Source organism: Dermacentor variabilis, chromosome 3, assembly GCF_050947875.1.
Source record: "Dermacentor variabilis isolate Ectoservices chromosome 3, ASM5094787v1, whole genome shotgun sequence".
NCBI lineage: Eukaryota > Metazoa > Arthropoda > Arachnida > Ixodida > Ixodidae > Dermacentor > Dermacentor variabilis.
Window position 1 is genome coordinate 67,616,674 of NC_134570.1, and position 24,973 is coordinate 67,641,646.

At 43.7% G+C, this 24,973-nt stretch overlaps 1 protein-coding gene across 1 annotated transcript in view; it reads left to right on the forward strand.

Moving 5' to 3' along the window:
* Positions 1–24,973, forward strand: part of LOC142575818 (ATP-dependent DNA/RNA helicase DHX36-like) — an 86,524-nt gene that overhangs the window by 58,905 nt on the left and 2,646 nt on the right. Inside the window, exons 17-24 of the mRNA XM_075685495.1 lie at positions 1,112–1,210; positions 3,342–3,515; positions 6,337–6,423; positions 6,579–6,656; positions 7,201–7,300; positions 13,663–13,741; positions 14,940–15,063; positions 17,604–17,744. Of these exons, the coding sequence (XP_075541610.1) occupies positions 1,112–1,210; positions 3,342–3,515; positions 6,337–6,423; positions 6,579–6,656; positions 7,201–7,300; positions 13,663–13,741; positions 14,940–15,063; positions 17,604–17,744 (882 nt within the window). The remainder of the gene's footprint in view (positions 1–1,111; positions 1,211–3,341; positions 3,516–6,336; positions 6,424–6,578; positions 6,657–7,200; positions 7,301–13,662; positions 13,742–14,939; positions 15,064–17,603; positions 17,745–24,973) is intronic.

Below are 24,973 nucleotides of genomic sequence, written 5' to 3' on the forward strand. Positions count from 1 at the left end.
TCAAGTTTCAACTGCATTCACAAAAGTCTCACATTACGTATGAGTTGATTGATATGCACAGGTGAAAATTTTCAACCAAGAAAGTGTTCGTTCCATGTGACATGGTATAACCACCATCTGGTTATATATGGCCTCCAATTTATAATTTCTTGTGCGTGTAACTTCAGGAAGTTTATGCTGAAAAATGGCATTGCTTTTGCACAATGCCTTGTTACATCGTTTACTTTTCTATGCTTATCACGCACATAATTGAACTCACTATCGCGTTCCTGGAATTTCACACTTACTTCAATTTGCTTCTCTTCCCTCTCCTCCGGCTCCCCGTGTCTGCATACCTAATTATAAGTTTTTCACATAACCTTTCACAATTTGAAAACATCTCTAAAAAAAAAATGTGTGAGGTGTTACTTCTGTCACTGCCAAAGCTGTTCTTGTTTAGAGTTCTGTTTCTGCAGTACGCTGTCTCTGTCATTCATGTGTTGCCAACGTCTGCAGATTTGTAACCGAAGGATTTCCCAGAACAGAATATGATTAAAATGTTCAAGCCATTTTCCTGAAGAGACCGTTGCAAGCTTGGGTACATTTTATGATAATCTTTCGATCATGCCACACAAGTGGGGTCCTTAAAAATGGCTGTGCAATCCTTTAAAATAGAATGTCCACTATAATAATACATATGCACAAATCGTGTGTCTTCCTGAGAAATAAAAAATTTATATGCGTTCACAAAGCTTGTGAAAACTTCTTGAAGCACAAATGTTACTCAGCAGTCACCATGTGATGTGTCCAGGATGCCTATAGGTAAAGCCTTTATAACAAAGAATTTCAAGGCAGAATGTTCTATACACATTTATGTCTTGATTATTGAGTAGGTTAGGACTGCTCTTTCGGCCATAGAGGTACAATTATTTTGGTACTGCTTTAACTTGGGGAAGAAACAGGTTGGAAAATGGGTGCCATTGAAATTCATTGAAGATGTGGTTGAGCATTCAATGTTCTTAGATTTTTTAAAATTGTCCACAGTCAATTGTGCGCATTTCCAATGCTATAAGTTCAATGCATCAAATTTGAGTGCAGCATGATGTTCAACCTGTATTTTATAACATTGCAGATACTGAAGCTAGGAAGTGCAGAAGCTTTTCTCCAAAAGGCAATAAATCCTCCCTCTTCTGAGGCATTACATCTTTCCCTTCAGTTCCTAATTACACTGGCAAGTATATTTATTTTAAACCAGCTTTTTCCAAATGCCTGTTTACCACAGCTGTTGTTTCCCTAGTTTTCTAGATTTATGTTGTAACTAAAATATATGCTACTTTAGCAAAAAGTGCAGAAGAGTGAGAAGCTGAGAAATATGAACCCAGAAAAGTTGGGGCAGGACAAGTAATGGAACACATTTCTGTAAATAAGGAAGCCATTAAAGGAGCAAAGCAAGTGCTAAGGCAGTGCAACAGATATCACTGAACATGTGTGTTTGCTTCCTGAGCATATGCACTGTTTGGTGCTGCCATTAAAAAGCAAACATTAAGTGCAGAAAGCAAATATATAATTGCAAGCATTTTATTGCCACCCTATGCACTCTGTACCTGTCCCTAGATAGCAGATACACTAATACCCATGCCACACAGGCAAGGTTAATGCCATTAAAAGTGTAAGACCTTAAGTTTATTAATACCATTATATTTCAGTCACTGCTACATGTGCATACTTAATGACATTAAATATCGCGATGGTGATAGCTGCAGTGAAACAGTTAAGTTTATACCAATCGTAATACAATAAAAACAGTCATCTAGGGAGTGAATGTTTAAGAAATGGCATGACAAACATTCACAGGCGTATTCTGTGTAGTTTACTTCAGGAATGTCATTGTTGCACCCAGCCGTAAACTGTTTGAAGCCGAAGCTAGCTCGATGGCCAATCCATAGCGTAGCCAAAACATTAAAATTGGAAAATTGGTGCTCACAACTTCAAAGCTTTCAAGCAGCGATCCTGAAGAGTTTGACCGTGTGCTCCAGTTTGTTGTGGCATACATGCTTCTTCAAGCCAAACATAGTTGAGAAATTCCAAGGCAAGGAGCCGCCACCGTGCAATTGAACATCTTCTCCTGGCTAACATGCTCACGACTAGTGCTGCAGCCATGTGTAGCGGCAAGGTCGTCTGCTGATCTCTACAAAAATAAAGAGATCCTTTTTATAAAAAGTGAAGAATATATTAGTTGTTTTTATCTACAAGTTTACTTAATATTGTCAAAATGTCACCGCGGCCACGGCGGGAACATTGGAAATGAGAGTACACATTCGACGACCAAGTGAATTGTAATAATTGTAAGAATGCACTATGCTGCAAAAAGAAGAGCTATTTTTAAAACAAAGTGAATAATATACTAATTGTTCTTCACTAAGAATTCGTTTAGCCTCGTCAGAATGTGGAGACATTTGGAACGAGAGTATGCATTTGATGGCCAAGTGAGTTACGAGAATGCACTACATTGTGAATGGTATTAAGCTTTAATGTCACTAAGCATGTCTGTGTGGCACCCCATGAATGGCATTAAAGTTTAAGGCATTAGCAAGTTAATGTCATTTTCTGTGCCCGTGTGGCATGGCTATTAGACAGGTTTCAGGGTAAACATTTTTTTGTGTAACAATGCAGACTTGTATGTGTAGCATCGAAAGCTGTGTGTACAGGCAGACTTGAGAATGAAAATATATAACAGCTAAAACGCGATCTTCAGCCCACCTGATGAACGTCGACAAACCCACGTAAAAAAAAAATTTAAGTGTCTGCTTTGAAGAAAAGCAGCAACTTGAAGCGGTATTGTTCATGTGAACAGGGAATAAAATAAGTATGAAAGACTGTATTTTGATGTCCCATTCAGTTTGGGTGTTGACTGTTAACTTACATATGTACAGTTTTGTATAAAAATGGTACCTCACAAAGGTGGTTTACTTTGTTTCCCACTGCTTGCATTTCATTCTTGCCTGCCTACACAGTAGGGAACAAAATATCGTGGAGTGCAGCTGCAGCAAAAACAATGCTAAATTGCTTAACAGACAGACATACTTGCAGACCTTGCGTCTGAAAGATGTAGCCTAAAGCACCAGCTGCAAGAGCTGTAATGGGTGAATATGTTGCAAGCTGTGCACCTATAGACACTGACAAAATTCACCAAATCAGTCTTTCACAGAATCTACGATCCATCTCTTCAACTGTGCATATGACAGGGCAGAAACAAAAAAGGCTATATGCTCAGGATTAGCCTTTGCAATAAACATTACAAAATTCATTCCACATCCCACGGACGTGGCCGTTGTTTGAAACTAATGTTAACGCTCGTGCAGAAAGCCCTAAATGAAGATGAGACTTTGACTCCTCTGGGCTACCACTTGGCCAAGCTGCCCTTGGATCCTCAGACGGGCAAGATGATCATCATGGCATCCATCTTCTCCTGCCTTGACCCCATCCTCACTGTGGCCGCAAGTTTGAGCTTCAAGGATGCCTTTATGGTACCACTGGTGAGTTCAAGACACAGCTTGTGATCTGAAGCATGAGTAAAACACTACTGCTTAGCACGCTGACGACCGACATAGTGTTTTGGTTCAGTGCAATATCATGTGTAATGACAGATTTACTTTGCTTTGTGCTGTAAAATGTTCCCCTCAGCTCATGCAACACCAGCAGTGATTGCCATGGGGTGAAACCCATTAGAAGAAATGAGTGTTAATAATACTTTATTTTTTCATGTTGGCTCTTGGAGAAGGTCTAATGTGTGAGACTACGATACTTACTTGTGTCTAATGCACCCTAGATTGTAACAAGCACTCGTTTTCTGTGACAAAAAAAGAAAAGGAAAAAAAAAAACCCTCGATTGTAACGTGCACCCGTTCGCCATTGCGATAAGTAGAAAAAGTCGCAGTTTCGCACAAAGGCGAAGCATTGATTGCGATAGCAAATTAGTAGAAAGCTATACGAAAAGTAAAGATAGTAGTTTTATCAGCCGTGTAAACTTTTAAACACTGGCTTACCAACTAAATTAACAAGCATGGCGTCACGAGGGCACAAGCAAACATGGACACGTCTCACTCAATGACCGCAGAAAACTTTATCGAAATGCTAGAGTGAGGAGGTGCGGTAGCAGGAGCGAACGAATTGACCTTTATGCAGCCTCTCACTTCAACATGAACTAAGCGGCGAGAGCACACTGCGGTGCGCCTAGATGCATAGACTGTCTCCATCGCAGATTGCTTTCAAGATAGGGGCCGCACGGCTGCGCCGTACGCAGCAGCTACCGGAGTAGAACGTCTCTCCTGTTTGCGCCAGTCCTGCACGCATGTTTCGGGAACTCCGAACACCCATGATGCGGCCCAATTTCCGTCCGTCTCTGCACACCTGATCAGTTGCCTTTTGAATTGCGGCATCGCGTCTTTTCGCAGTTGGCACTTCCATGCTGATAGAGCAAATACAGAAAACAGAAAGACAAACGGTGTATGAGGTGGCCATTTTTAAATAATGGTGATGTGGTAATTCAGATTAAGGGTCGTGGTTGATTCTAATGCGCATGCAGTTTTTGGACCGTTTTATCGGGAAGAAAGTGCACGCTAGATTTGAATAAATATGGTAACTGATAAAATGAAGAAAAGTGGAGAATCTATCTCTCAATTCTCTGCGATTTGGCCACAATTTGACTTCTGTTTGTTTCATTTCAGTGAATATGACCTGAATTTAAAAAAAAGTCGGTCATCTTCAAACCCTTTAAAGGCATTCATGCTTTCAAACTCAGTCCAGTTGATTTCCGTTAATTTGACCCTGATGTCAACCACAATACTGATAGAATCACCTGGCTGACCAAGTGAAACTAGGGGCAGAAAAATGCCGAAACACACCATTGATTCATTCAGCACTAATTACATGATTCTAACATGCCCCCAAATCGACTGTGCAACCTCTTTTCATGGATTCAAAGTAGAAAACTAATGTAGAAACAACATTAGAGCTCCTAAAAAAGTATAAATGTAATGCAAATAGATTCATTAGCAAGAAAAATGTAACATTCCTCCGATCATGTAGACAAGAACAAGATGAAACGGGCAAAATTTACATTTACATAATAGAAATTTATTTACATTAGATGTCCATCATCATCGCTATCAGACAGAACTTGATTGCTGTCTATGAACCACAACACATTGTCCTCAGTTTGGTATTACGCATTCAATCTAATGCATTTATCAAATGACTCCTTCACAATCACAAATGGGGTGGAGTTAGTCTAGGCCCACACCTAGACTAACCAGTTAGCATAGCTAGTTCATCCTGCAGCGCATGCAGTTCTCTGGAAACCTCAAAAGATGCGACTTGACTGGTTGCCGCTAGCTTAACATGTAAAAAGCTTTATCTTTTGAATGAGCTTTTGTAATAAAAGACTGAAACCTGCACATCGTCATCCTGCTATGCGAGAACTTGTTCTGTTGCCATCTTGTGATGACAATGGCGATGACGCTGACTAGGCTGGCTCTGACGGTAGGCTGTTGCAAATGCATCTTCGGTTTCATATTCAGTTACATCGCGCAGGCAGTTCTTGAACCAATTTTCAGGGGAAGGAAAGGCATGCATTAGAATCTGGTCAGTATTGTATTCATTCGTTGTGAGCTACTTTTCTCACTTGAAAGTCTTCGTAGGGCAGGCTGGAAATGGACGATTTCGGCAGGAGATATTGATTTGAGTTCGACTCATTCACTGGCCCTTAAGAGTTGCCAAGACAGACACTGCCGCTATTCTGGTCAGACACTTGCATATTGATCACTCAAGTTCGAATCAATTGGTGAAGGCCAATTTCAGGGAAGAAATTACGAAAGTTTGGGCATATAGAAATGTATGGGTGCAGCTGGGATTTTCAGTTGGGAACGAAATAACTGAAAAATTGAATTAACCAGATTCAGGGTAGAAATAATGAAAGTTTGGGCATATAGAAATGTATGGGTGCAGCTGGGATTTTCAGTTGGGAACGAAATAACCGAAAAATTGAATTAACCAGAGTCAAATTAATACATTTCTCTTGTATAAGTTTAACTAAGGTTCCATGTGCTGTGGAGGTTAAATTAATAGAAGTTTAGTACATGAAGTCCAACTGTAAACATGCGCGACTAGCCACCGGCTTGCTGGTGGTGGGTGTTTTAACAACCTGCAACTACGTAAACTGACAAGACTTAGACTGTCTGTACTGTATTTTGGCTAGACAGTATTCACTTAGAGGCTTGAGATGTTACTTTAGTGCATCGAGGTCTGAGCATAATGTGTTCGGATCATTTCTTTTTCTTTTCTTGCTCTCTTCACCAGGGAAAGGAGAGGCTTGTGGATGAAGCAAAGAAGCGGTTTGCTGGAAACACCAAAAGTGACCACATCATGCTTGTCAATGTTTTTTCAGTGAGCAAATTGTTTTTACCTTTTATGGTGTCCACATTTATTATTGTGTCCACATTTATTATTGTGTCCTAGACACTCATGCATAAATACAATGGTGTCAGTTGTAAATATGCAAGATGATTAAACATTTCTTTTTCTTGCTTTCTTCTTTATAGCAATGGGAAGAAGCAGTAAAAAGGCGTGATGGCAACGAGTTCTGCTATGCAAACTTTCTCTCATGGAACACACTGAAGGTTACTATATTGTATATTTATTCCTTAAAAGGTGCTGTTAAGTTCAGTTCACAAAAGGCTGCATGTGTGTAACGGTGTAAAAAGACAAAGAAGGCAAAACAACTCCAAGATCCAGTTAATTAATGCCGTTGCACCAGACATAGCATTACGAGGAAGCTTTAGCTCAAGGCCCACTCTCATTTCCCTTTTTAAATGCACGTAAAATGCGCAAATGCTCTCATGAGACAACCGCCAGACCGATTCGAGTAAAATTTGTTGCATTTGAGAGGAAGTTTAAATTCTCTTCACAAAAATTGCTGCAAATCGATAAGTTAAAAAAAAACTAAATACTGAACACGAAGTTTACAAATCTGCAACTCTGCACCAAGAACAGATATCGCAGTTCTGAAAACTGCATCAGTTGGGGCATCTCATGTGGACAAATTTAATATAAGGAGTTTCCAGCTTATGGGATTCTTCTCCATTTAAAATTGTTGCCAATATTTAGCTCTCTGTTTCAGTTGCACATATGAAATTTATATTCCCTCGAAATGATCTCTTTCAGATGCTGTCAAATATGCGACAGCAGTTTGCCGAGTACTTGCATGAGTTGAACTTCATAGGCTCACAGGACATCAAGGCCCGAGAGTACAACCAAAATTCAGGTCTGATAACCAATGCTGCTTTTTTATTTGTTCATAAGTGGTTCAAGCATGAACTGAAAGTTTTATGTGAATAGTATTGAAAAATTCATTACATTTTTACCTTTAAGGACAAAAGTTAGAAAGCGAAATATGAAGGATGATGCATGTATGCTTAAATTTTGTAGAAAGGCTCGCAGTGATGAGCTGGGGCAAATAAGGTACCACAAAAGCAGTTTTAATAAAAGTGTATGTGTAATATGCATGATGAAATTTCTGAGAAGCAGAGAAGAAAGGTTCATTTGGTGTTGCCAAACAAGAAATGTTCAAGGAGAAATTAACTGATTCTTTGAGAAAGAACCTCAAGTGAATCAGCTGTTACAAAAATCAAACAAGGTTCTTGAGTGCTAGGCACTATAGTTTTGTTATCCTCCCCTTGAACATCTATCCTTACTGCTTTTGACAAGCACCATGTACTTTTCAGTAGGTACAAGTGCAACAAGCTGTCTATGTTGCTCTGTTGACCGTTTATAATTATGCAGTTTGTCCAGAAAGTTTGCGACTACTTTAAATTTCTTATAAGTTTGACCCTTATGCTAATCATTTCAGTAACGTGATCATTATCATGAAAGACGAGAAAGGAATATTCTTTTTTGTCACGTATGTGACAGCAGATGGCTATGTTATTTATGCAGATTACAAATGCCTTAAGTGGAATGACAGCTTTCAATTCGTCAACCTGCTCGATTGGCCTTCTGGTACAAAGTGTTTCAATGCCATCCAACTTCCTCCTGGGTGGCTGGTTGAAGGAACAAGTTTATAGATCGAAGCAGTACTTCATGAATACTCACTGCTGTAGCTACGGTATTCTGGTGCTCAGCGTGAGGTTGTGGGTTAAATTCGTGGCCATGGTGGCCGAATTCCAACGGAGACAGAATGAAAAAGCCACTGCTGAAATTTAGGCACAGGTAAACGTAGGTAAACTCACTCAGGCTCGCACAAATTATATGTTTTGCTAAATGCTCACTCAGACTCAAACTCGCTAAAATTTTACTCAGGCGGGCCCACTCGAACTCGCCAAAATTCTACCCAGCATTGCCTATTCAGACTCAGCAAAATTCTACTGGGCTGCGCTCACTCGTGCTTGCTTACCAGAATCAGACTTGGGCAAGTCCACTTAGACCACAAGTCATAGGCGGAAAGGTTTAATTTTTTCTGGGGGGGCAGTGCTGAGGCCCGGCCAGCTTTTTGAACCCCATGCATATATATATATATATATATATATATATATATATATATATATATATATATATATATATATATATATATATATATATATATATATATATATATATATATATATATAACCTAGAATAGCAGTTGCACTTGAAGAAACTTCGTGTGACCTCGAATAATTGTTCACTGAAGTGACGGCCTGATAGGAGTATATACAAGACCTCATAGTAGAAGACAGTTCGATTTCACAGCCCGAGTCCTCTCACCCAACCAAGAATATGGCATCTCTCGGTGGTGTAATCTTCCTTCGCGAAATCGTTTTATACTTTGCTATCACTAATACTGCTTTCCCTTTCTGGAGAAACTGCAGCATCTCTCTATTTTTCTTTCTGTGAGTCTAAGTATAAGTACTGCTTTGCATGACTGCTTTTGATTCTTCTGATTTTGATTGAATCCGGCTTGGCATCATTTTGGTTACTGAGTGTATTATATAGGGTGGCCCAACTATCATGCACCAAGACCCAAAAAAAGAGCAGCTGCATTACTCGAAGAAAACTAGTGCATATTGTTTCCCGTACAGTGGAGAAGCTGCCAGTAATTTTTTTGTTACTCTGATTTAACTAGGTAATTATAATTAATTATCTAACTTGAGATGTACTGTCAAAGTATCGACGAGACATTTGTAGGCACCCCCAAATGACATCTAACTGCAGTATTTTCAGCGACATACTAATCACGTACGATTTTTTTCCGACTGGTAAAGAAACCCCGTGAAAAATGAAAAATGAAAAATACCACATGACTGCGCTCCCACCCACATCATAAAGCAGCACCCCCAAATAATCTGTTTGAAAGCAATTGCTTTACCTGTCACAAACCTGAAGAGACAGCGCATCACCTTGCTAATGGTACGGAAGGAGCATCAACAGCAGGTTTCTTGGCTTTGCAGCTATTCCTTCATCTCATTTCTACGTCACACTTATTATCCGTATCTCAAGGTTGACTGATCACATTGATAACAAAAGTCCCTTCATAACACGGCTGAAGTGCTGCTATGACCACACACGAAACGCAAAAAGCAATGGAATAGGCATAGAATGTTTCAAAATCTCGGCTCTGCTCACACTGCATTGAAAGAGTGCGCATGCAGCTATATTTCACGCCAGAAACTTGCTTCAGACTAAACACAAATTAAAGTGAAGGTTTTATTTTTCATTAGAGTGTATACGTACTGTTAAAGCAGGTTCGTGGCAAAAAGTAAAAGTGAAATAAACACGCACGCATGTGCACGCACACAGATGCACACGCACGCACACAAATATATATGGAGAGTTTTTTTCTGGGATTTGTATTTGAATGATGCGTAAGCATTTCGTAGTACTGTTGTGGTGTTTTGTGGTAGTATGCTGGTGTGTTTCGTATAATTGTGAGAGTGACCAGGAAAGAGCCATGAAACGGAGAAACACGGTTGCAACACCAAACTTGTTAAGTGAGACCTGCATGAGATGACGCAGAAGAGGCGAGTAGAAGCAATGTTTGCCGGTGTCATAGATAGCTGCAGTGGATGTGGACGTGGGATGAAATGACGAGGGAGATGTAGCAAATAAGGGAAATGTATGCAACAATTATTAGGTACACTGAACCATCTTGATCAACTCTGCTCCGCCAGTAGCTACGTCTGGCACGGTGGTGCGGCCGTTATCTTGAAAGCGATCTGCGAAAGTGGCAGAGTGTGGCGTGTGCCGAGAGCTGAGCGCTGTGTTCTCGCGACTTCATTGGTGTTGAAGCGAGAGGCAGTATGAACGTGAATTCACTTGCTGCTGCGGGTGCTCTATTGAAAGCGATCGTCTTACGGGACAGACGGGAGGGACGGTTTTTCTGTTGGTAAGTATAGAAATGTTTGTGCATTTGAAACCATCAGATTTCAGTGTGCCCTTATTATCTGTGAATTCGTAAGCACCGCTGTACACCAGCTGCTGCCTAGAGGACATGTTTGAATGGGTGTCCTTCTGCAGCTATGCAGTACTGAGTCCACTCTATCACATCTTCTGTGGCTTTCTTGATGACTGACGCTGGAATTGTATGGCAGACATCCATTATCCTTGCCTTGAGTGCACTTGATGTCCGTCTGAATCATTTAAACATGATTTTTCACACAACCCTAAAGAAAGAAATTGAGTGGAGAGAGGCCAGGTGACCTAGCCGGCCAATATACAGGCCTGTGCCTTCTTATGTGTTGCGCATGAAAAGTCGCATCCAGCCAGTATCGTGCTCGGCTGCTGCTGTGTGCTGGTGTCCCATCTTGCTGACACCACAAAAGTGGAAGACGTGACAGTGAGACTTTGCTGAGACACTCATCCACCATTCATTCAAGGATTTCATCCACCGTAACGCTGTCCAGTCAGTGTGTGATCTAAGAAAATGGGACTGATTAGAGCACCGGCGTAAATTCCGAACCACACATTGAACAACCACTGGTACTGGTGCCGAGTGCACTTTACCCAATTTGAATTGGAGTCATTCCAATAGTGTGCATTATTCAAATTTACCTGGCTGTTTCTGCAAAAATTGGCTTCATCTGTGCACATGATGTTGCTCAAAAAGTCCAGTGACTCATCAGCTTTTGTGAGGACCCAATTTGAGAAATCTATACGGTTGTGCTGGTCCCTATCTTCGAAGTATTGGTGCAGGTTAAGGTGGTGCGGGTGAAAGGCTGAGTCATTTAGAAACTTCCAAACACACGACTTGGAAATTGGTACCTGGGTGGTCACATCCTGCTCGCTAGCATGAGGGTTTGAGGTCATAAATGTGAGAACATCCATGCGTAGGATAGGACTGAAAGACAGAGTCCTCCATCGCTGTTTTTGGAAGCTGCCATTTTGTCTCGGGTTTTCATCATTTCTGATAATAGTCGATGCGTTTGGTGTACTGGCACTCTTCAGTGACTGATACATATTTGCAGCCTTCCTTTTGTTGCCATTTGCAGCTCCCAAGGCAAGGATCGCGTTTTTCTTCTGATCTTTAGAGAAAGACATGGCGACTGGGACAAAACAAAGTGCACGTTTAAACTTTTGCACTGATGTTGTCAATTCGCTTTTGTGGTGATAGCTTTTGTTGCAAAAAGAAAAAAAAGCATCCGTGCACTTTAGCTACACAAAGACAAAAGCTTTCACAGCTTGTTTGCAACTAACACCTAACGGAACGTGTTACTTCAGCCGGTGCGTGGCAGGTAAGGAACTAGCTCGATCACAACGTTTTTCTTTATTTCCTTTGTTTTGTTCTAGCAAGTTGCATTGAGTTTTATCACGCAGTGCCTGGTCCGTATACTTTTGCTCATGGGCATACATTGTGCCTCAGGAGTGTAGTGTATATGTAATATTGTAATGCGTTTGGATTCACAAAACACGTGTTGAAACACGACACATAGAAAAAGCAGATCTCACATGCCAGTTGCCATGACACTTACTATGCGTGCACTCAGAAGTTTACGGCATTCATTCATTGCCGCAATGTTACGTTTGTAAGAATACACGCTGCTGCAATTGTTGGTTTTACTATTTTACTACTTGAGAGCACTATTCCAGCTACTCACCGTGTACCTTGGAATGTTTGTTTTGTGGTCTATCAAGTTATGCCAACGAGCTTCCCTTTTTTTTTATTTTGCAGCTTGTTTTTAAGTCACTTGACCTAGTTATCGTTCAAATTGCATAGGTAAAATGAGAAGGATGAAAATTTACCAAGTCGTCCTCCTGGTTTAAGAGTAGAAAGTGATGAATCAATAAAACTTATGAAATCAGCGTAAATTCCAAGAACAACTTAAACACTTCAGCTTTTGAATTGCTGTTTTGTTTGTACATGCGCTCATACGTTCACATATTGCTCTCTCGTTGTGAACACTGCTGCTGTGCTGCAGCAAAATCTGGGTCTAATTTCTTCTCGCATTTCCATCTGCCCAAATGCCCCACCGATGCATTGCCTTGTAGAGGGGCTTCAAGCAAGCTGTAGTGAAGTGCTGCTCAAAGTTTGAAGACGTGTGCAGGACACTTCCCTTTGGCGCATAGGTTGTCAAAACAAGCAGAACTTGCTTACACTCCCTCACAAAATATATTTTTTTGCTTAGGGCTCACTCGGACTCACTAAAATTCTACTCAGCCAGGCTCATTTTCACTTAGACTCACCATAATGACTTATACCAAAATGGACAAACGTGCCTGTAATTTTTCTTTTTAAAGCAAGGCTTTCTTTGCCTCTTCTTCCGACTTTCCGAGCGCTGCTGCTGTGGTCTTGCTCACGCATGCCACTGGGTTTCTTGCAACACCAACAGAATGCGCTTGCCTCCGTGCATCCCAGCTGGTGCGGTGGCAGCGGCATTTCACAGTTTGTGCGTATGGGACGTGCTGTGCTTGCTTTCCTGTGCAACAAAAATGCAGTTGCTGGGCTGTGGAGGTCTTGTGCTGGGCTGTGATAGTGTAAAAATTACAACTATCCACAGCCTGCTTAGAGCTGGCCTCTCAATAGCGTGCTGGCCATGTATGAAGAAAGAGCACGTAAATATGTACCAGCAAAATAGCTCCAAAGTGTGCACTCAGTGTCGAGGACACCCAGTCCCAAGAGAAGCGTTGCGCGAAACAGGAGCGTCTTCGCTATGCAGTGAAACATGGTGCAGACTGCAAATGTGTGTATGCAATGTATACATACAATTATAACAATTAATTGAATTATGTACAGCCCTATAGTTCAATTAAAGTTTAACACTTCTGCCACAATCCAATGTGCCATGTGAGGCAATGATAATGCTCATCCCTCTCAGACATTATGAATGATGACTAACAACAAGCAAATATGTCTCCCTGTGTGTTCTGTGGACTACATAGACAAACAGCTGTGGTACACGGAAAGTAATGTTTAACATCAACTCACCACTCTCGTATTGGACTTAATGCTGAAGAAATTGCACATTCGCCGCCAACATCACCACTAATTGTTGTCAGTCAAAGCAAACAGCATACAAAGCTTCATTTACATCGATTATCATAGTGCATGGGATTTTCAGATTTTTATTACTGAAGGTTTAAAATAAGCACCAACTTTGCAGACACCCTCCAGCTGAAGCCTACGCCATGACCTGAATTTATTTGATTTTCATGCAGATAACTTGAAAGTCTTGCAAGCGGTCATCTGCTCCGGTCTGTATCCAAATGTTGCCAAGGGCCAGTTCAAAAATAAAAGGTTGGTAAAGGTGTCTCAAGTTTTTGTTATCCTTTTGCACTCTGTTGGATGTGTGGTCTATTGAATAGGCAAATTTGTGGGAAGACTGAGCTTAGGAAGATTTTACCTAATCCACTGTTGCATTAGGATCTCGCATTATGTGGTGGTCCTCAAGGTGTGGATAGCAATGCTTTGCTCGTGCAGGCTGTCAATGCATTCACCAAGAAACGTATGGTTTCTGACATAATACGTATTAAGTGTTATGTCAGCAAAAAATTCACTGACAATTACAGCACTTCCTAATGCGAAATTTGAGCGCAGCTCTTTCTGCGTTTTCGTGGGTCAGTATATTTTATTATGGTTATATTGGTACATACACAGTTTATATTAGGAAGAGAACGCTGTGAGTAGTGCGCTTTGTTTCTATACAGACAATGCGACGCGTGCCACTCTGGGGCCATATCATAGCCATCACCGCTGCGTAGCCCGTCTTGCGCAGCACTACGCTTTTCCACTAACGATGAGAACAGCCCTTCGTCGCCGGGAAGTCGTGCCACCAGTGTCAGCGGTGCTGACACCCAACGGAGTGTCACATCGAGCCTTACTTGTAGCTGCTCGCCATCACCTCTTGCAGGAGCAGTGATCTCCGTCACACACGCTGGTACCGCAGACGAGCGTAGCACTCCCCCCTCATGCTTTCTGTCCCCCCCCCCCCTTCAGAAGTGCAAATAAGATCGCCCATGTGGCTGCGGCGGCTGTGGCCACTCGCAACTCGGCGCATGCGCAGGCCGTCTCCCCTTCGCTCCTTCTCCGCCTCGTGCTTTCACTGTAGTGCCCTCCTCCACATTCCTCCTCGTGCACTCTTCTTTCCCGCTGCGCTCCAAGTTCGCTTTCATATTTTGCTGCGCTCGTTCGCTCGGTCACACCACCAAGGTATGGCGCTGACGCTCAACGCAGGAACAGGTGCATAAGAGCTGCGCTCTAAAACCTTTGACATGGGAGCTATATATTCTTTTCTTTTGTAGTAGCTTGATAATGCTGAAAAGTTGTGCTGTGAAAAACAAATTTGTAATATTACACTATTATACCTCCTACTGCCAAGGTCCTCATAACCAATGTCTTGATGGGCTAAGTATATATATATACTTTTTTTAAACAGAATTTGACGCTTTCTTTTGAAGGTCTGCAAATATTAAGCATTCCATTTTTGCTTTTACAGACTTGTGAGGTGCTCCACGAAGACTGACGCAAAGGCTGCACTACATCCGAAGTCTGTGAATGTATCTCAGTGCGGCTTTGACACTCAGTGGTTTGTGTATTATACCAAAATTCGGTCGACAAAGGTAAGTAATCCACAGCTATTGATAGTGGCATACATGTCCTCGTCTTGAATGCCAGCAGTAGCTCGCCCACATTAAACAGCATTCCTTGTGCATTAAGTTGTTTTACTAGCTGTTGTGAGCAGTTTGTAATTATTCTACAGTGCATTGTCCTCATGTTTGCCCACCAGAATACTTGCGTTCACAGTGACGTATGTTTTAAACCTTGTCGGGTTTCTTATGGTACACTATGTGAACTATTATTTGACTTTTAGTCATGTGTAGCAGTAGCAATACTGTGGTTTTGTGAAATAGTAAAGGGGTATGAAAGCATGAGAGATGTTACCGATTTTCTGCGTGAGAACATACTGCTCATTTTTTAAAAATATTTGTAATCTAGGCACGTCCCCACTACTTTGTGTGAAGTGAAAATAGCACATTTTGTCATTGCAATTGATGCTCATCATCTTTTTGGCTCTTGAAGCCTGTACAGTGTGAAATCAGACCTGGATGTAGGACAATGTATGTTTAGAGTGCCGCTCTTCGGCGGCTGCTTCTGCATTGAGCATTGGCATACCTTGGCATAGCTGAACGAACGAGCACAATGAAGGATGAAAGAGCAAACACGGAGTGCAGCGGCGGGTGAAAAATGGCAATTGCGAAGAGAGCACGAGGAGGAAAGCGGAGGAGGATTGTGTAGCGGAACCATCAGGCAAAAAGCAGAGGAGGAGGGTACGGCGAAAGCGCAAGAAGAAAAGTGTAGCGCTGCGCAAGCACAGCGTGGCGACGCTCGCCATGAGATGGCACCAAAGTAGTGCGCGTCGTCTATTCACTGATGATGGCATTGATAAGGCATATGGCGAGCACATCCACCGATACCATATATGGAAACAAAGTGCTGCACGAGCAGAGGTTATGCAAGTGCATGCTGTTTATAATACAAATACCGTATTTACTTGCATAATGATTGCACTTGCGTAATGATCACACCCCGGAATTTTGTCGTCAAAATTCCATTTTTTTCTTTCCCATGTAATGATCGCACCCCGAACTTGCCGCGGTGATATGTCATGTGCCAAGCCTAGCTAACGATGATTGCGCTTACCATCTGTCGAATGCTATGCGAACGACTCTTCAAGACATACCAACTGGTCTGCACGCACCAACATTCTTAAGCAGATGCCCCACTTTACTCCTTTCATCACTTTCCACACTTCCATGAAAAAAAAAAAAAAAAAAAAAAGCTACAACCAAACTTGCCTTGGCTTTATTATTTGTAGGCTTTATAATGGTTGTGGTCAATAACAACAACAAAAAAGGCGCCTTTCGGTTCTTCTTGTCTGCACTCGTCGGCATGTAGCAAATCACGAGCAGCGACAATAGTAGCCACGTTTACACTGATACATTAGAAGTGCACCCTATTCATACTCTGATGCTTGTAACACAGCTAAGATATCCGCCCACACTTAGCAGAAACATTCCGTATTAGGATAGTAGTGAAGGCAAATGCCGTAGTTTCCGCAGCATACCCACCATGTGTTTCTATGTCACTGGCAGCTAAGCACGCCCATCTCTGTTTCTGTCTCCTCAAAGTGGACGTGTCTATGTTATTGCCACAGACTTGTTGATATTAACAATATTATCCATTACCGATACGGAAGAAACTGTTTCAATGCGCGTAATGTACTCACGAAAGGAAAAAAAATCCTGTTTGGCACGTTCAGCTTTCTCCGCCGGCCGCCATTTTTGTTTTGGTGTCCTGCACTGTTACAGCGGCAGCTGCCTGTTTGTTGACCTGTTGTCATCCCGCAGCAAATTCCGGATGAAAAAAAAATTTCTTTTTGTGGGAAATTTAACCAGTGTAATGATCACACCCATGAATTTACGGCAATTTTTTTGACAAAACAGTGCGATCTTTATGCGAGTAGGTACTGTAGTATGATCTTTATGAATGGACTGTTTTACAGCCTGTATTTGCGTACTTGTGGAAGTGAGGCCTTTGTGTGTAATAACATCTGTGACTTGCATAGCTTGCTTCAGTTGGCAGACCTTGCATGGCTAAAAGATCTCTTCCCCACCTTTGCTGTCTGTTATGGCTTCTGAAATGCTTTGGCTTCTAAGCTGATAAATACATCAATTTCTTTCTTTCTTCATTATGCCTTCTTTTTTGATTCCTTCTTAAATTTTTTTGCACTAAAGGTCTGGTTCACAATGACTGTTTAAGCAATTTTGTGGCACAAACAGGGTCTAAAGTGCAGCGCTGTGCTGGTTCTTCCCAGTGCCAGACTCCCAAACAATGTGAACATTAGGTACATTTAAGTGAGGCTTTAAATAGTATTGCGGTAGTGCTGTGAGTGGTACGGGCACTGTGATACTGCTGTGCTCGGCACTTTCATTGCAGCTTCATGCAACTTGCTCACGCTGGCTGAGGATGCCAAGCAAAAAGCACAGGTAGCTGAATGTGTGCACACAAGAAATCTATTGGTAGCACATGTTTCGCTGTGCCTATGAGTGTTCTTGTGCATTGTGCGGGACTTCAGATTTTTTTCATTGTTCCTTTTCAGACGTTCCTGCACGATGTCACTCCAGTCTATCCCATTCCACTTCTGCTCTTTGGAGGCTTTTTCAGGCACAGCGGGGACACTATCACGCTTGATGACTGGATCACTCTTCAGTGCGATGATAATCTTGCAGAACTCATCAAGGTGTGTGCTCTGCAGTGCACTGAGGTTGCTTTGCAAATTTTAATGAATGGCAGAGTTACTGCAAGGGCATAATAACATTATGAGTAGTACTTTTAGAACGCTGCGGCGAGCGTCGGCATTGGCATAACCAAGCGAACGAGCACAGCGAAAGATGAAAGCGAATGTGGAGCGCAGTGGGGATGAAAGATGCGAGAAGGAAAGCGGAGAGGAGGGTGTAGCAGCACTTTGAGGCGGAAAGTGGAGGAGGGTATGCTGAAAGCGTCAGAAGAAAAGCATTGTGCAGCGGCTACACCAACGAGATGGCACCACAGTAGCGCATGTCGTCTGGGAGGCCTGTCAGCGGTGGCTGCTGTGGATCGCGCCCACGCATCGCCCATGCACTGGCTCTCGCGATCTTTAGATTAGTGAGCCAGTTGCGCCACACTTCGCTCCATTTGCAATGCGCCGCACAAACAGATTGTCCACGCCATCTAATATATCACAAAATAGAAACGTGTAGAGCTGCCCTCAAATTTTGCATTCAGGAGTGTCGTAATGGTCGATGAATTTTTTGTTTTATAAAGAATGCAGGGACTTTGTGAATGCCCTAGTATCAGTGTTCCTTGTTTGCTTCACTGACCTCTCAAATCACGGCAAATTTTACGGTCAAGAGCCGCACTTTCGTCAGTACGCCACCGACGCCACGCACCATCCAACTATTCGTAGGCCTGCCAGTACTAGAAATATGTGACCTGCAAAAATGCTGCAGTTATGTCCTGCATGGTTTCATGCGACTACACAGACTTCAGTCAACATGAGCAATCATCTCTGTGCCTTGTCTAGCTCACAGCACAACTGCAGCCATAAGGCACAATGAGATGGTGCAGCAAGGTTTAGAGTTGTCGAACATGTGCTCATGTACAGTTAAAGGTCAACTGCAAATATATATTTTACAGCATAAAAAGCCTAGTTCAAGATAGTGTACACACGAGGAACCTCGGTGCAAAATTTGATGTTTGAAATACAAGGGAGGTGTCACGAAAAGCTTAAAAAAATAGCTGGTCTTAATACTGAAACTGATAAACACCACCATTGCCGCTCACTGGAAGTGACGCATAAGCTAACATGCAGTACCTCAACATGACCTTCTCAATATTAGAGACCACACTGCAAAAATGACACGGCTGCTACGGGATGCAGTGATGAGCTCTCCTCCAGTGCGAGATGCTGACTGGGCTCTGATCGGTCTCTGTAGTTCTCCAGGTGCAGCTACGGGAGCTAGCTTGAGCGCCCGGCACCCGCAGCAAGCTGAAAAATCTTGGGCATAGCATGCCGAGACTTGCATATAAAATAAATAAATAAATGAACATATATATATATATATATATATATATAATGTAGTTAAATCTCAATGAACTCGGTAAAATCGGCAATTTGCTCTGTTATATCGAAATTTTGTTATCTATAAAAGCGACCTTTTTGTGAAAATTAGTACAGCCGCTGATAATTTTTTCTTGCACGGAAGGGGCCACGAGATTTTCCAAATTATAAGGCAGTCAGAAAAAGCAAATCTGAATGAGAGAAAAAAACTCATCTTGATGGATTTGAGAGTCGATGATGAAAGATACGGTTCCATACCATGTCGATAATATCTTCACATCGACGGGACGAAGCGAAGCCAGCCATGCCTTCCCGTCCATTCCGGCCCCGCAGCTGATATGGTTGGCTGCAGTGGGATGACACTATTGTGAAAAGCGCTGACAGTAGGGAGCAAATGCTTCGTCTGCCTCTCACTTCAACGTCTCTCCATAACTTGAGATTGCGCAGCCTTTAGTACTAAACGTGTGGGAAGACGGCGCACATGATGCCATGCCATCTCAACATGCCCACTCTTTGCATAAGCAGCTTCAATACATGGAACGCGCTGGCTGCCTTTCTGTCAGACGCTGACAGCCGTGCGCAGTTACAGCCATGCTAGAAAACAAGATGCCCGCCAATCTGCACCCTGCCCCACTTCCTCGCGCACGCTTGGTAGGGTGCAGGAAGACAACGCTCACCAAGTCATCATCCTTCTTGGCTCACCCTCGCACACTTTCACTCACACCAAAGGGTGCATGGGGTTCATAGGATTGTTGCGGCTCGAGGTGGCGTTAGGGCAGTGAATCAAACAAGCCCATCAATGAATACGTCCAATTGTAGGACTGAAGGAAAAAGGGTTTATTTTACATTAGTTGCACGGCTCCAGTTACAGAAGTCCACTCTACACAGGAGCATGTTAAACGTCCGAGTTCACATCAGAACATATCGGCCCTACTGCATGAAAAGTCTCCACTTTTAATACCATTGTCTTCCTTAGGCGACTCGACTAGGAAGACAATGACTAGGAATGACTGAACCGCAGCCAATCACAATTGTCGAATCAGTTGTGATACCACGCCCATGCTATCGCAACGCTCCACAGCACCTGCACCTTCAAAGCCTCTGCTCACCTGAAGCATAGAATAGGGGACAGGATAGCAACCTGGGACTGCATGGTCGACGCTGGGCTTTGGTAGCATTTGACGTTGGCCCTTTTTATCATTGGTTCAGGCTGTCAGTAGTGGTGGGGGTGGGTGCCTTTTGTGGACCCATCAGCGTTCGTTGTCGATGCTGCATTGACTTCTTGGTAGGCGCTGATTGATGGGTGGTGGTTGCCTCGTGGCAAACGTTTAATTAATGCCTCTGGCCATGTTGAGACATAACAGGATGTTATTGCACTTGGACTTTATGCACAACATGATGCTGCACCGTTTTGGCAGTTGCTTATTGTCGCACGGTGTGCGATTTGTGGGTGCGTCCTATAGCAGCTGCTTGTATTCAACCATTTGACCATCCGCGTCCGCGGAAGTTTCCGTTTATTGTCTCAATATTCCTTTGTGGCAGCTGTGCAATTTTGTTATATTGAAATCGTGTATAAACACATTTCATTATATTGAGGTTCTAAATACATGGTGTTTGTTCTATAGACAAGAAGTTATAAAAGTTAAATACTTTGTTATGTCACGAATTTCGTTGTATTGAAGTTTGTTATATTAAGGTTTAACTATATGTAGATATGTAAATTATATAGAAATATATAATATTGTAACAGATACGAAAGGCACGGACAAGAGAAAAGAAGAGCAGACGAAGAGAACGAGAAGTTTGAGAGGCCGAGCTGCGCTACTTTCACGCTACGATCATCATCCCTCGCGTGTAAATAAAACCATTTCTTCGCAACTCTTCATAACAGTTGTGGTGGAAGGTGCGGGGTAATCGACACCCGAAGATGGAGGCTGAACCAGAAGTTCTTCGACGGAGCCGTTGCATTGCTGGACTCCCGCCGAATCTACCGGAGTTGAATATGTCTCACGACACAGACGAACAACGGCCCATTCCAACAGCTGCGCTGACAACTTCCTTTCTACAACTGAGAGATGCGCGTCCCTTCGCCGGAAGATCGGACGAAGACGTCGAGGAATGGCTCATCCATTATCACCGGGTGAGTGCCGCCAACAAGTGGAACAGTCCTTCTCAGCTTTCGAACGTTGTGTTCTTTCTTACGGATACTGTGTTGATGTGGTTCGACAATCACGAAGAAACGTTCACAACATGGGGAAGATTTGTTTCTGAAATCAAAGAGCGATTCGGCGACTCCGCGACGAAAAAGAAAAGAGCAGAACAGACGTTACTGCAACGTGCGCAAGTGCCAGGCGAAACCTGCACGACCTACATTGAGGCGGTAATAAAACTGTGTAGGATGGTGGACTCTGGAATGTCTTAGGAAGATAAAGTTGGGCACATCGTGAAAAGAATTGCTGAAGACGTTTATAATTTCCTCATCGCATAAGACAACCTGGCCTCCGTCGCTGACGTCATTCGGTACTGTCATACTTTCGAGCAGCTGAAAACGAGGCGCATCACGCCGAAGTTTGGCAGGCTAGCCAATGTGACTACAGTTGCAAGCGTGGACAACAACCAGCCTCTTGATCTTGCATCAACGATGCGACAAATAGTTCGGGAAGAGTTCAGCTTGCACGCGAAAGTGACACATCCAGGCACTCATAGCTTCCGCCAACCACCAGATTTCGAGCCAAACGTGGCATCCTCCCTGTATCCTGCGGCGAGGGGCACCGAGGATTATGAACTCGCGCCCCGACAGCAGCCACGTCTCTACGACAGGGGCGCTACTTATGACGCTCGGCCACAACGAGAGCAGCCGTGTTTTTACCCCCGAGGCCCTGTGACTTCTGTCAGGCCGCGACAAGAAGAGCACTGACCCTACTACCAAGACGTGACTTATGAACGATATAATGGATTTCGGCGAGCCGCAGAGACACGTTATCCACACAACGAACTTTCTCGCCACCAGCAGCAGCCTAGCATCCGTTTCGAGGAAGATGCTGTGAACCGCGACCCTCCCGTGTGCTACAACTGTGGTTCCACAGGCCATATAGCTCGGTATTGTCGCCAAGGCCGTCAATCACGAAGGACACCACCGATGTTCTCGCCACCCAGAACTCGTACTTCATATGACTTGCGGACGACCGATTCCCTTCCTATGGACCACTTCTCACACGAGACCAGACGCAGCGATTCACCAACTTCTGAGTGGAGTTTGATGCCACCGAATAACCGTCCTCGTCGCTCTCCGTCCCCTCGGCACTGTTCTTCGTCACCGCCGCCGGGAAACTAACATCCGCGGCCAATGGGGTGATGTCGCCGGACAGTCTTTGCCAGAAATGCCTCTGCCTGTTGTGATGCTCAAAAACAAAGTGAATGTCTCAATTGACGGAATACCGACCATGGCGTTAGTTGATACTGGGGCGACTGTGTCTGTAATGAGCCTCGCTTTCAAAAACCGTCTAGGCCACAAAGTTATGTTTTCTTAGAACTACGGTATTTCCTTTCGTGGAGTGGGCGGCGAGTGGCTTCATCCCCTTGGTGTTTGTGCTGTGAGTGTTTTGTTGGCTGGGAAAGTTTTTGTGTCGGAATTCCTTGTTCTTGCTCGTTGTTCGCACGATGTCATTCTTGGTATTGATTTTCTTGAACAGTGCGGTGCTTCCGTGGACTGTGGTTGTGGTGAAATATCATTGAACAAGTAACTATATAAGCAGATTCCGAACAAAGCTCGTGTGGTGAAGGCAGGGACACAGACACACTCAGTGTTCTTGATGAAGTGATGGCACCATCGTGGTGCCTGACGCCCGTTCGTGTTTCTGCAACTACTGTTGACGCTGATTTTGTTGACCTTGTAGTTAGGCCTCTCCGCATAAATTGTGCTAAAAAAGCTATACCTGTGCCCTGCTCTGTCGTGGGCATGATGAAAGGAGTCGCCACATTGTGGGCGCTGCACTGTTCCGCCACGCCATTTGTCCTTCCACGTGGTATGAAAATCGCTCTCTTCGATAAAGCCACATGTAGCTCAATAGCAGCACTAACTACGAACGTCTCTACAGCTTGCTCTCCTTGCGATAATCACCATTCTGAAGAGCTAATGCTTGGCATGATCAGCAAGGCTCTCGGTACGTCGGAATGGCAAGCACTGGTACATGTCCTTGCCAGGCATGAGGCTGCATTCGACTTCACACATGGAGATGCACCCCTTCATTTACCGTCGTCCCGCGCTCGTCACAGAATAGATACCGGCTCCGCACACCCCATCCACCAGAAGCCCTACCGAGTGTCATCCTCTGAGCGAAAGGTTATTGCAGAGCAAGTCAAGGAGATGATGGACAAAGGTGTTGTTCAAGAGTCGTCTAGTCCATGGGCAGCCCCAGTAATCCTGGTCCGAAAAAAAGATGGCTCCTGGAGATTCTGCGTGGATTACAGACATCTAAACGCAGTGACAAAGAAGGATGTCTATCCACTACCGCGAATAGATGACGTCATTGATTGCTTACACGCTGCTTCTTACTTCTCGACACTTCATTTGCGATCGGGGTATTGGCAAGTACCTATGGACCCTGCCGGCAAGGAAAAGACCGCTTTCGTGACTCCAGATGGCCTATTCGAATTTAATGTTATGCCTTTTGGCCTTTGCAATGCTCCTGCCACCTTCGAAAGATTCATGGACACAGTACTACGTGGTCTAAAGTGGGAGATATGCATGTGTTACCTCGATGATGTTGTAATCTTTGGCCGCACGTTTGAAGAACATAATGAACGCCTCAGCCTTGTTCTCAACTGCATCGAGAAAGCAGGACTGGCTCTAAACTCAAAAAATGTCGCTTTGGCGAACGTCAAACACTGGTCCTGGGACACTTAGTCGACAAGGATGGCGTCAGACCCGATCCTCGTAAGATTGAAGCGGTGAGCTCCTTCAATCCACCACAATCAGCACGAGAACTTCGCTCATTCATTGGCCTATGTTGGTATTTTCGTCGTTTTGTTCCCAGGTTTGCCGACATCATTTACCCGTTGACAAGTATTTTGCGACAAAATGCATCCTTCAATTGGACACCGGAGTGTGACGCATCCTTCTCTCAACTGAAGTTTATACTAACATCAGCACCCCTCTTGCGTCACTTCGATCCATCTTGCCCGACTGAAGTTCACACTTATGCTAGTGGAATTAGGATAGGAGCGGTGCTTGTACAACGTCACAGTGGCGCAGAACATGTCACATATGCCAGCTGTTGCCTGAGCAAATCTGAACGCAATTATACGGTTACAGGACAGGAATGCCTGGCAGCTGTTTTCGCCATACAGAAGTTTCGGTGTTATCTTTACGGTAGACCATTCAAGATTATCACCGACCATTCTTTATGCTGGCTGGTCGGTTTGCGTGATCCCTCTGGTTGCCTCGCACGTTGGGCGCTGCGCCTCCAGGAATATGACTTTGTGGTGTCATACAAGAGTGGCCGTCGTCACGCTGACGCAGACTGCCTCTCTCGGATTCCTCTTGAGGCTACCGACTGCGATGCTGAGAATTTTGACGACTGTCTCGCTGCTGTTACTTCTACGTTCCCTGACGCAGCAGACTTTCAGCGAGAACGACGGAGTGATGTTACCCTCGATCCGCTTTTTGTCGCTGCCCATACTTCTCAAGGCAGCGGTCGCTTTACTGTCCGTGATAAATTACTCTACAAAACTAATTATTCCGGGCATGGAGCGCGTTTTCTGCTTGTTGTCCCCGAGAGCCTTCGCTCCGACGTTCTATGCGTCATGCATGACAATGTGACATCCGGCCATTTCGGCTTCGTACGAACGCTACACCGCACGCAGGAGCG